The sequence below is a fragment of the Helicoverpa armigera genome, chromosome 2 (assembly GCF_030705265.1).
Source record: "Helicoverpa armigera isolate CAAS_96S chromosome 2, ASM3070526v1, whole genome shotgun sequence".
Lineage (NCBI taxonomy): Eukaryota > Metazoa > Arthropoda > Insecta > Lepidoptera > Noctuidae > Helicoverpa > Helicoverpa armigera.
This window is the reverse complement of record NC_087121.1, coordinates 3,467,107-3,480,420: the sequence shown is the minus strand read 5'-3', so window position 1 is coordinate 3,480,420 and position 13,314 is coordinate 3,467,107. Positions and strand designations below refer to the sequence as shown.

Sequence of the window (13,314 nt, the reverse complement as noted above, 5' to 3'; positions counted from 1 at the left end):
GTGAGTGTCAGACTCTTACTGACTAAAAACCGTCTTGTTTTTTCGTAGGGCTTTTATGTACCAGGGCCGCGGTAACTCTTTCGAACAATCCCGCAGCCCTTATTCAAAGATCTCTCGCGGAGCAATTCTATTGGTTGTTTAAGAACCTATTAACTCCGCTTTGGCGGTCGTCATAACTCCGATTTTAAGTCTACATTTTTGTTTAAAACTGGTATACTTAGATATTAATTTATTTTTAAAGTAAGTGGTCAAATATTGACATCATTATCATGAATTACGCCAAAGAAAAGTGAAAAGCTTTTAAAATATCATGTATCTTTACTTATTTAAAGTCTTACCATTAATGTAATGCATACGAAGGTTGTGTATAATGAACGAATGAGAGACAGAGTAATATTATAAACGTGCCATATAACGTAGGTAGAATAATGTATGCTAATATAAGATAAAACTTTGTAAACAAAGATAGTTGTAATGCACTCTCAATATTTAACTGTGTTATTTTTTGTAGTTTATCTACATTTTTTAAAATATAAATTGAGTTTGATAATAATTTTCAAAAAGAGCATAAATTATTTCAAAGAAATTATATTTACCAATTTCAGCAAATTATTTAGTACTATTTCGCATAGTCAAAAATAGCGGACTTTTTTGGTGAACATAATTGGTACATTTTTTTTAAACACGTCTCAAGTACCAATGGTATTATTTTAGTTTCAATTATTCGACTTAGCAAATATAAATATTTAAAAAAATAATTTGTATTTAAGTATTAGTTCTAGGTATATTTGCACCGAGCCCTCCAAATCACTTGTGCCATATAGCTGCTTAGTAGAATAGATAGCTAAATTATCTAATTATAAGGCTGTTTTAAATTTATTTAAATAAAATACACATATAAACAATCAACTGGTTTTATTGGAAGTTTTAAATGACATCTTCAAAATTTAAATTATTTTGTGAATATTTTTCACTGCTTACTAACATTATAGAGGAAATAATCTATGATGGGTTTGATTTCAAAAAATGTTGATAATTAGTATTATTTTTGTTTCGAAAAGATACAGGTTACAATATTGTACTCAGAAACAAAACTGTTTTAATTTTTGGGGCTAAACTATTTTTCCTTCTTTTTTCAGTATAATGCCTTAATTTATAAACAGTCTTAAAACAATCAACTTTTATTCAGTTTTTAAAAGCAAAGATAGATAAAATAAAGCATAACAATGACTTAAATTATACATGAAATATTTTTAATATTTTACGTCTACATATTTCTTTATGTATATGTATAATAGAATGTTATGTACAAAATATACAACTTACCGCTAAATAGTTTACACTACATCGCTATTTGGAACATATATAGGTAAGTCTATAGGATTTATTTGTAGGTAGGAAATGGATCCTGAATCGACTATGGCGAAAACTATTGCTACGTTATCTTCATATTTTGTATGTAGGGCCATTACATCCACTGCCGAAGGGAGACCCGACGATATACTGAAAAAATAAATACATTTATTAATTTATATAGAAAAAAATTATGCAATAAAGTGAGATTCCCTATTTTCAAAACAACTGACTTCCCAAAAACGAGTAAGTTCTCAATTCTGATGTATGTATAAATAGTATGGCCAGTTTTTTGCAGCAGTAATTTGCATATATACATCATCATAGCAAAATAAAAATATACTGTTTAAAAATAGTTGAAATCAACTTACTCAATACAAATAATTCTGAAATGCGGTTTTGGCGGATTCCTCTTCCTAAAGTTCTGTACATCTCTGTTGTACACATCAAAATCTATTCTTAGACTAGTTTCTGAATCAATATCTTTGTTATTACTTATGATTCGTAATTTTTCTAGAACTGAAGGCATATCGGAACTATCGTCAAAATCGATTAGCGGTTTCAATCCTGAATTACACAATTCGGAATCAGCGAGAATTTGCGCCTGTTCTTTTTGAAATGCATTACTACTTTCTTCTAAATACTTCAAAAAGGATATTTTAACTTCGGCCCAATTTTCATGATGTTCTAAATGGTCCTTCATAAAATCGTACAAGTATTGTTCTTTATTGGTATGAATGAGCCGAGAATTCATGTAAACTTTTGGTACGATTTCAGCTCTACCAAAATCATTTTCGTTTGGAAGCCAAGTCTCATCAAAGACTTTACTTAGACACTCATTATATTTATTATGATCTTCTTCAGAAATTACTTGATCAGATACAAGTTTGTTACTTTCTGAATTGTTATCGTCCTTGCTTGTACCAGGGTTATTTAGTGACTTCAGTCTCTCAGACCTACGTTTTAAAATATTGAATGGATTCCTTAATCTTTTCCCTTTTTTCTTTTTCGCCTCCGGTTCTTCTTCGACAATGCAATCGGATTCTGAACTAGAATCTAGTGTTATACATCTTCTGTCTATAACTTCGTAGCTGTCCTCATCTAAATATACATCAGCATTGTAAGACTTGTTAAATGTTTTGATCGCTTTAGAAAATGCTCTTCTATGAGTTGCTGTTGCTTTGTCCTTAGTTTCAAGATCTCGTAATCTTAATGCTAGCTTTTTAAGCCTATACATATTTTCATCAAACTTATCTTCTTCTTGTTCCAGCCTAGGTTTCTTGCTTTTAGATTCTTCATCATCATCCAGTTCAATAGTTTCAACTATCTTTTCTTCATTTATCACATCGAAGTTTTCAGTTAACCTCAGTCTAGATTTGTATCTCAAATTGTATGAATGGAGTAGAGCGTGCAGAGATTCTAGGTTTCGCATATCAGTGTTGCCAGATATGAGAGATTGTTTCAATCTGACAGCTAGATTTTTAATGCCCTGAAAATGAGCGGTTTTACCGCTCCTCATTCTTTTTCGGGCATTATTGCTAATGTTAGGATTATTTGGATTGAAATTATAGGAAGACGGCCTTAAAAATGGATGTGCCCTTTGATGGAACTGAACACGAGTTTGGAAGAACATTAGTTGATAAAAGTTCATGTTGTTTTGTGGACGCCAAAATCCGTATGGTCGGAATTGGCTGGTTCTAGGAAACCGTATGTTTGGAAAAAAGGTTGGATTTTGAGGAAATTCTGTGCCTGAGCTACTTCTTATTCTTCTTATGTTAGCTCCATTAACTTCGTCGGAACTTGTGTATGAGGCTGCATCGGATGACGCAGACCTTATAGACCTCTTTTTGATATTGTGCAAATTCAACACATAGTTAGAATTATGCACAAATATATTTTTCGGTATAAATTGTTGATCTGGTACATTTACAGTGACCACACATTCTTTGGAAAAATCTGATATATTTTTAAAATGTTCCTCAATTTTTTTAGAATCAGTTGGTTTTATCTGCCTTTTTGTTATTTTGTCTATTTTTCTAAAATAGCTGTAGTCCGCGTTATTATCTTTAGGGTAACATTCTTGTGATACTTTTTCTGGTGATGTGCAATTGTTTTCACCAGTTTGGTCTTTGTTTGTATCATCTTCTAAAGATTTATCACCGTCTTCTTCTATAGTCTTGGCATCTGAAGAAACAATCATATTTCTATGTAATCTAGCATAAAGAATAAACAAATAATCCTAGATATCATTATAACATTTAAATTAGTACCAGCTTCAACAACTGCATCGGCCGCCATTTGTACATCCACATCAGTGACATCTTTATTCGTGTCATCATTAACGACTTCAGTCACTGAAACATAAAAAATTTAAATTTTACCCAGCTGTAGTCGGCTAAACCTAGGCGTAGCCGCACTTTAAAAATAAAAATATCACTTATAATCTTTTTATTTGAAAGTGATTTTTTGGAAAAAAAAAACAATAAAATTAATACTTACCAGCATCCATAACTACATCTGACGTTAGACTAGTTACTTCTACAGATGCTGTAACCTCAACATCTTCATTCCCAACACATTCATTCATTGCTACAGGCTCTGAAATTGTCAAACAAAAAAGTTTTAATCCAATTTTTGTTCTATGCCCTTCACAATTAAGTTGAAATTACTACTTGTTCATGTTTCATACCTGAACTAGCAGCTTCCTGATTTTCAGAGCATACCTCCATGTTATCACTTTCAACAATTTCTGTAACTGTTGACGTTACTTCTTCAATACTCTCATTATTATTATTTGCAATCTTACAATTAACTTCATCCACTTCCATTAAATTTGGTGTATCACTCTCTTTTGTTGAAGAATCTTGTCCACTTGTATTTTCTACATTCTCATCAATGTTCTTATCGTCACTTGTTTCAATATCATTCTCAGCTGTTTCAAGTCCAATTTCCTCATTTACTTTTTCTTTATCATCTTTCAGCTCTATTTCTGAACTGTCGTTTTTATTTTCATCAACTGTTCCTTTGGAAGCAATAATTTGTTCTGATACAACAACTGTGTCTTGTAATGGAATTGGGATATTATTTGAATCACTTACAATATTTTCAGCTGGTAAACTGATATTTTCTGTCAATTTATCTTTGCTTTTGACTACTTGAGAATCTACACTTTCAGTAACATCAGTTACCGTTGATTCAATTTCTTCAGATTTATTAACAGTTTGGACTACAGGAGAATCAGTATTCTCAGACTCATTTCCTGTACTAATATTTGGAGAGTCTAAATAATCAGATTTATTTGTGTAAGCAGGTGAATCAACATTTTCAGATTCATTATCAGTACTTGTGATTGGTGAGTCTATATTCTTTAGTTCAGTAAGTCTGCTGAGTTTTGGCAAGTGTCTATTGCCGTTAGTTTTAGGACCTTTGTGGCGAAATACTTTATAGCCGAGTCTACTGAGTGAGGCATAGACTTTGTATTGAATCATTGTTGTAGGTGGTTGTAGAAGCAAAGAGTAAGCTTTTTGTAATGATACTGTGACTTCATTGTGTTTTAATAGAAGGCAGTTCTGGAAGGTACACAATTATTTTTAGTTATTTCTTGAGGATGCAGCTAACATGTTAAGGGGGTTACATATAAAAAGAATTTGCTAAGCCTTAGCAACCTTGAAGTTGGTTTCTAGTCTACCAGGATCCAGGCGGCTGAGTACCAATGTTCAACTTAGGTGTGCAAGAAATAATATTTCATTTCTTTATGCCTAGTGCCAATATACAAGAAACAATTTAATTTGCTTATGGATAGTAATTTTTGACATTGACTTTTGAAGGCAGAGTCTGTCGAATTGTTATTTATTTTAAGGTAGTCCACATGTACAAAAATAATTTCGTAATTAAAGTGGCTACTCACAACTTCCATTAAGAACAATGCCTCTTCAGGTTGCAGATACAAAGTCTTGCCAACATTGTGGCCAAGGTATTGCCAATATCCACCAACTTTCTGAGTCACTTCAGCTAGCATCAGGTCATCTCGCCATTCAGCATGACTTAGTGTGCCACTAAAAATTATAACAAACTTTGTTAACACTTAAAAATCATATATATTTAGAAATTCACAAATAAATTATGACTACAAGTCATTATTAGTCTGTTGATACTTCATTAATGGGTCAGACAAGTTTTTATTACATATCGCTCTCTTAGAAAATTCAATTATTTTTTTGTTTCCGTACTGTTTCAGAGATCTATTCATAATTCATTATTACTAACAAAATTATGATTTAACCCATTGAATGGGATAGCACAGAAGGCATGCAAGCAATTGATCTTCTATTGTCTTATAATTGACAGCACACAAGAAGTCAAAGTATTACTCAGTTTTACATACCATTTCTCAATCCTCTCAACTTCAATCAGGTACTTGCGAGCTTCCAAGGCAGCTTGAATCTGCTTCTGTTCCAGCCAGGAGCCATTTGGTGCGACATCCTTCAAGCCGACTTCAGGCAGAGAAGCATCTATCTTGGTGATGCCTTTTGCTACTAGAGCGTGTCCGCTGAAAAACATAACAATATTTTTGTTTGATATTATGATATGTAAGTAAAAAGTCGTGGTGGCCAAGTGGGTAAAGGACCAACCTCAAGTATGAGGGTGCGGGTTCGATCCCAGGCCAGGCAAGTACCAATGCAACTTTTCTAAGTTTGTATGTACTTTCTAAGTATTCTTAGACACCATTGACTGTGTTTCGGATGGCACGTTAAACTGTAGGTCCCGGCTGTCAGTGAACATCCTTGGCAGTCGTTACGGGTAGTCAGAAGCCAGAAAGTCTGACACCAGTCTAACCAAGGGGTATCGGGTTGCCCGGGTAACTGGGTTGAGGAGGTCAGATAGGCAGTCGCTTCTTGTAAAGCACTGGTACTCAGCTGAATCCGGTTAGACTGGAAGCCGACCCCAACATGATTGGGAAAAAGGCTCGGAGGAGGAGGCCTTGTCTTTTGTGAAGAGTTGTGTTCTAGCAAGCAAAGCACATGAAATAGACTAAATACAATGCAGTCTCAGAACATAAAGGGTATTCTTATACATTTGCTTTTCCTATGTTAAGTATAGTTATATGTTTCACACTTGCACTATTTGTCTGCACTATGCTTTTACAGTAAAGCTAATATTGATTGAAATGAACTATTTAGATAAAAAGCTCCCTTTGTCAGTGAGAAACAACTTCTAATTATGAGCTGTCAAGTCTGGTTCACCAATGAAAATTGTGATTTTATATTGTATGAGGATAATATTGGCAGGTAAAGGAGAATATATAAAGGTTGGAGATAAGACGTAAAGAAAACATTGCGGCGAACTCGAGTATCGGTACTTATGTAAAGGATAAGAGGATGATGAATGCTTTCCGACTTGTATCAGCTGATTATTTCTTTCTTTGTCAATATGTTGCAAAATAAATTTAAGAGGAGTAGGTAAATTGAGAAAATATGAATATTATTTTCATACCAGTGTATGTGCCATAGTTATGTTACGATATTTTGCACGAATGAAGATTATTTTTCCCGGAAAAGTAAGCGGTATCGGAAACCTGCACCGCAATATGGAAAACGGAATAATTATGGTGTAAACAAGTAAATTGTACGGTATTATCTGCGAGGATTAGTTCTGACGTATTTGTACTTACGACAATACTCTCGGTGTCTCCATAATTAGTTTAAAAACAGCACAAAGTAAGCATTTTAATAATTCACTGCAATACCCGAAAACACAAGTCGTGTTTTTTCTCAAATTGATTTTTGACGTTTGATTGAAGCTTTCCGTTTGACACTGACAGCGCGATGATTGAAGTTTTTAAAAAGCTGAGATACTTATACTTGCTGCTAGCACACTTGCTAGCAGTAACGGAATGGTGTGGAATATAATAGATAAAAACTATTTCAACACTTGCAAAAATAAGCATTGCTGGATTCGAAGTATCATAAAATTTATTCTATTTTCTCGTTATTGCTTCAACAAATCACTCTTACGAGAACTATTTAATTACTCTCATTCTTTCTGGAACTGACTGAACTGAACTGACCCCTGTTAAATTGATTTTTATTGATTTATCAAACAATCAATAATTTAGCATGGATCATTCCTCAACAGTCATAAGAGCAAACAGTAAATGGTAATTAGTTATAGGTATTTCGGTATCATTGTACAAAATAATGTACGATGACACACTTGAAAATGTTTATAAGAACTGTCACTAGATGGCGTTCCTAGTCACGTAGAAAAATGTGTGTTTGAAAGAATTTTTGTTAGTCACATTTTTAATTCTCACTTATAATGATAATATTTCTTAATAGACTTCTTTTGATGCCGACCAGAATTAATGTCTACTTGCGATAAAAGTTTCTTGTGCAGATCCTGGCGCTGGAAAAGTTATACCTAGGTACTTAGATAAGTCCTACCTAGCCACCTAGGTACCCTAGTAAGTAGACTAGAAATGTAGGTAGCGGTTCTTCGATAGTTCTGGAATCGACTTCCATCCTGTGTTTACAGCAGCATTTAAAACAGGTAGGTTTCTACCTATATTAATAATTTAGGTACTAGAATAAACGTTCGTTACTAATTATAACGTAAATGAAAGGCTCTTATGTATTAGCGAATAGAATATCCTAGAATAACTAAAGAGTAAAATATAAAATTGATTAGGTAACTTATTTGTATAATCCTAACTGCCTAAAGTTCTTCTATGATTCAAAATCGAGTAAAAAAAAGTATGGATTCATCTAAGCAAAAAGAATGTAAACAAAATGAAATGAACGCAATGAATAAAGGAACCCATTCTCAATTAAAAACTAATGACCAGAAACTGATTTCAAAATCAGGCCAGATTGCAATTAAATACGACGGCTGAAGCTGTGCAGATGAATTGACGTTCAATTGCCATGAACAATTAAATTGAAAACTGTTCACATCAGCAATAACTAAAAGGGAACGTGAACTCAATTCCCAACGCCGTTTACAATCACAGTTCATCAACTAAAATGTATTATACATCTGCATTGGTGCAACTGCGCAGCGCTACGACATCGGCCGACTGCAAAAACAATTAACCGGAACAACACCACCTAAAGATGTACGGCCCGACAACCCCACTCGTAGAGTCAAGTTCGCTGACTTTTTAATTTAGTTGGGTAACAACAACACAACCGTAGCGTAAGCTACAAAGTTGTAGACTCGCGTAGTAGCTACGTTGTAACGTAGCACGTCGGTAGCATGCCTAACGCGTATCGATTAGTCTCCCGGAATTACCCGACGACAGACGAGCGCAGCCGAACGCTTCCGACTTCGCCCGAGATCTACGTCCATACATAGCGGAAGTAATGAAATGTACAGAAAGATATGAACCGGAAAAATTGTCGCTCTCTTTTTCTTCACGTCGCGTCTTATCCGGATCCCTAAAAAGGCTTCCTTTGTCGGTTTTCCCTTTCAGCGCATTTCGCCTCCGGGCTGTAACGAATGGATATTTATATCAAAGATGACAGAGGAGTGATGACATTGCATTTAAATTCCATAAGTTATTTACTTTCTGAATTCAGAAAAATAGAATAAAAGATTAACATAATAATTAGGGAGGCAGGTTTGAACTTTTCTTTTTCAAATTATATCAATAGACAAGAGCAAGTCTTGTAAAATTTAAAATTCCCTTTCATACTATAACAAAGACAGTCTATTATAACTGCGAAAGCTACCCAAGTTCTTTAATGGAAAAGCGTCATTAAAGTTGTAGTTAATTGGCTGTATGGTGAGAGCCTAGTCGGGATGTCACCGGGAAGTTCCCGTCGCGTTACGACCGCAGTCGGCGAGGGCTGGAGGCGATTTAACGTATTGTAATGTGAGTTTATACGACGTTCCTCCCCCTCGGCCCGACGCCTTGCAGCTAATACCATAGCTCAATGATAGTCGCCAGTACTCGCACGCTCAACTCCGGCCGGCATCGATTTAAAGAATTTAAAATTTGAGCTTTCAATATTCGAATCGAAACCGAACCTTCTGTTTACAGACGATCGAAGGGCGGGGATGGGGTGGCGCACCCCAAATACGTACCATGTTATTTATGGTATATTTTGACGTGCTCGCTCGCTGCTAACTTCAAGTCGCGTAGGATAATGGGGTGATGGATAGTGTTATCGGTTGCTATTCATGGTGTTCCGTGTTTGACTCGTGCATTTATTATTACAGTGTATTGTGGAAAACCCCATATTTGACTGGAAATGTGTCGACCGGTGTTTTTACAGTGATTTTATAGGTTGTAGTGGTTAGCGACCGGCATCTCTCTCAATGCGGATTTTAGAACGGGATAAGCTGAAACTATTGGCGTACAGTCTTCTGTTAGTTCTTAGTAGAATTAAAGTGGATCTTGTGACAAGTGCGGTGGAGATATAGAAATCTTTTCTACCCCTGAATATTACACATCATTATTGATATCATTAAGGTAAGTTTTAACCTCATCTGTAAAAACGTTGTAACTTATATTTCAGAGAAGCTTTAAAATTCTTGTTTTTACTATAAAATCAGTTCTTATATTTAGAAAATCTTAAAAGTATTTAACTCTATGTAATCATGGCAAAAATCTTATACATAAAAATGAACATGTGTTTGTTTACTATTTCAAGTACTGTTGTAATGGTGAAAATTCTATCGTAGTTCGTAGGTAAACACAGTGTAATTTTTACTATTTGAGTATAGCGCCATCTGTGGGCGGAATTAGTTAACTACTGTTAGTTCCCGCTCCTGCCGTCACTAGTGGCGCCAAAGTGTCAGCCGGCGACACGCCTCCAGTCACGCGGCGTTGACGCGCGTCGCAACATGTTTGCGTGGGTGTAGATCGCATCGTGATAAACAATTTGTGTGTTTTCTTCCTTATCAACTAATCAAAATAATGCACTCGAGTTGTGTGTGTTGCCAGTAAAACAAAATTGATCTACGAATGTTTACAAGAGTGTATTGTGGAGTTTTTGTTAGTGTTTCGTATGTGTGTGTGTTTTGTTGTTGCCGATACCGAGGGCAGGATTTTGGCCGTGCGGTGAAGGTCTAGGGCCGGCATGAGGAAAATAAACGGTGAGGACACTAACTTTCAAGACGCTTTGAAGCATGCTAGCAAAGCATAAGCACAACCAACTGGACTAATAAATAGAGATAAGAACCATGTGGAAATGTCACCGGGTTGCGTCCAACGATAACGATAAAGAAATTAAAGATCAAAGAAAAATCAGTGTGATTTAATATTCCGAACTAATAAGAAAATTTAATTTTTAAACTTTATCGCAGTACACTGTCGTCCGTAGCCATTATGTCAAGAACATGGGGTGCTTGTAATTTAATAGGGGACCGGTGTGCTGCCGTAATAATAATAACTGTAGGGTTCGCACTTTTGCCCTTGAATTTATCATCACCCAACATTAACTTTCATAAAAAGTACTTAATTTAAAATTACCTAGTCCATGAATATTTCGTGATGCAGAAGAATGAGGCAAAGAAATGATCATGATGCCTTAAAAAGTTATTAAGCATCTGTCCTGAAATAGAATTGCACAAGAGACGGAGGAACGACCGAAAATCATTAACCGTAGCAGATCCCATACAAATGGTCCATAAACGTAATCCGACAATGTTTGATGGGTTGCCGGCCGGGCGGGCGTTCGATTGTGAAACCGGCGTTCTGCGACTCTTCCTAGACAAGACTTGCGTGGCCAACACGCATCGAATAGAACTTTATTAAAGAATTAATAGCTTGATATTGCCTACGATTGATTGTAAATTCGTAAAACAAAATTCAATCTCCAGACATGCGTGGTCAAGGTCGCAACGCGCAGATCGTTAAAAGATCATCTACCGAGGACATAACCGATGATGTAATGGCCAGAGCCTCAAAGGAAACCAATAGCATTGAGCTGTTTACTTAATATTCCATGCAGAATCAAATTTAAATTTTCATACATAATTTACAGTTTCCATTTTGTGAATGTGACACATTGTGAGGTCTGCGTTAGACGCGCTGCGAGATTTATCGTTTAATGATTGCGACACAGACGCTGCAGAACATCTATTTGTTTTAATAACATGCTACAGCGGAGACACATTTATGTAACATGACAACTTGATGGCCCCCAGTCGTTCAGACGAAGCTATAAAGGCAGTTCCAACTGATGTAATGGCTCATTAAACAGAATCCATCAAACTTTACCTGCCAATGAACAGAATTCGGACCAAGTTAATTACATCGCAACCTTACAGTAACGTGGTGCGAACATCAAACTTGCGGCAGTTTTACGAGCACAAGGAATGATGGAGCAGAGGGGTCGTTGACCGAACCTTAGTTAATATGCTTGCATGTACGGCACAAAATCAAATAAACAGTCGCTTTCATCTCCGGTTTATCGGCGATGCACTTGGTAGCCTTGCACTTTGTGTGTGAACAACTGTTCAGTCGCGACCATTACTCAGACATTCGAGGTTGCCGACTCAATATGCAATTCATATCGATTATTTAATTTGCATTGCCTGCCGACCATAAAAAGCGTACACTTCACTGGCATTTCCCTCAGGGCTTGATTAAAGTTTTAATTCCTTTAATTGTTGAGCAGTTATCTTGTTTACCTTTAATGAGTTGGGGTTAATTTCTTAAGGTAATAAAAGCTCGCGATGAGTTACTGGAGCTTCATGTAACATTGCAATTGTGCTGCGTCGTTCTTACCGCCCATGTCATTAATAAGAGTCTATCTATTGTCTTCCGAGTGCACTGCATTCAAGACCATGTATTGTTTGTTATTCATTAGCTCATAAAACAATTTCTAGCAATCATTCGTCTAATAACCGATAATGCCTCTATTGATTTTGCCAGTGGCTCGGAACAGCACTCCAATATTGACAATGAGCGGTAGTTTAGACGCCACTACGTGCTTTGGGAGTTGATGAGAATGGTACGTGACTCCCAGTTCATTGCTCCAGTTTTTTTTTGTTTCTTGATCTTGTGAATGAGTTTGCAGACCTTGGCTCGAAGACAAGGATCTTAGGCGGCAGGATTTATAGCTGCAAAAACACTTTACGAGTGCCCGGACTAGCTCTGTGCATACCTACTCACTGCCTACTTATTCAGGGAAATAAACGTTTTAGTGGCACTACGGTGTAGTTGAGCGCTAGCCTCGCATTATAATACAATTGGCGTTATTGCGGAACGATCATGAAACGTTGATGAGTTTGTGTGATAACGTTGTCAAAACGAGTTATCACTTTCGGCGACATGATGTAATGCTGTGAAATCAATGAGTGTAACTAGGCGCGTTAGTGCGGTGTCGACGCCATGAATGCTGATTTTCAATAGCATCGCATTAGGAGTAGTTGTGGTGGCGCCGCGCGTGATTGCCATGTTGATTGAGATCACACGTATGTTACAAATTGTCGCTCCAATTCGCGTGTGACGAGAATACGCACTTATGCACACAAAGTTCAACATAACCAGATCTTCATGAATTCGCGCGACATTATTATTTCTGTACAGTTTTAATATTGTATATTACTTGTTAATGAAGATACCGTTATTTACGTGCTCAATCTAGAGCGCAGGTAAACGAGTCTACTTGGCTCGTTTACCTCGAGAGGGTGGTGTGATATATTCAGGGCCCATTTAAATATTCCCAGGGGTGATAAGGGGAAGGGATGTGCGCCGGTTAATCAAGTAACGTGATCCATTTATCTGGAGAGCACTCTTGATATGGTGCCGGTGAACTTTAGAATATTGTAGGCTCATTTTGGGGTTAAGATTGAAAACAAAGGAGATAGGTTGCTCGTACTACAAGTACACAAATTATATAACGAAGTCCATCTCTTGTAAAATGCAGTAATTTTCAGTGAAACTTAGCTGCACGTAGTTACTTTACAAGGCAAGTCACATTCGCATTAGCATCTAGCTTTACTCTCACA

General features: G+C 36.2%; 2 protein-coding genes across 3 annotated transcripts in view; one reads left to right on the top strand and one right to left on the bottom strand.

The window, feature by feature from the left end:
* Positions 1-898: 898 nt before the first annotated feature.
* LOC110372068 (uncharacterized) lies at positions 899-7,185 on the bottom strand. Its single transcript, XM_064037694.1, has 8 exons — positions 7,025-7,185; positions 5,738-5,902; positions 5,261-5,408; positions 4,043-4,922; positions 3,853-3,951; positions 3,624-3,707; positions 1,725-3,537; positions 899-1,503 (listed from the first exon to the last, which is right to left on the bottom strand). The coding sequence occupies exons 1-8, from the start codon at positions 7,045-7,047 to the stop codon at positions 1,338-1,340; spliced, it is 3,378 nt and encodes a 1,125-aa protein (XP_063893764.1). The 5' UTR covers positions 7,048-7,185; the 3' UTR covers positions 899-1,337.
* Positions 7,186-9,287: 2,102 nt separating this feature from the next.
* Positions 9,288-13,314, top strand: part of LOC110372023 (caskin-1) — a 273,544-nt gene continuing 269,517 nt past the window's right edge. Inside the window, exon 1 of one of the 2 annotated variants that reach the window (XM_049843522.2) lies at positions 9,288-9,826. Coding sequence is in view for 1 of the 2 variants with exons in the window: in XM_021328529.3 (XP_021184204.3) it covers positions 10,437-10,452 (16 nt within the window). In the remaining variant the exon portion in view is untranslated. Of the gene's footprint in view, positions 9,827-10,168; positions 10,453-13,314 lie in introns of those variants that run through there. The other variant, XM_021328529.3, reaches the window with a different exon arrangement.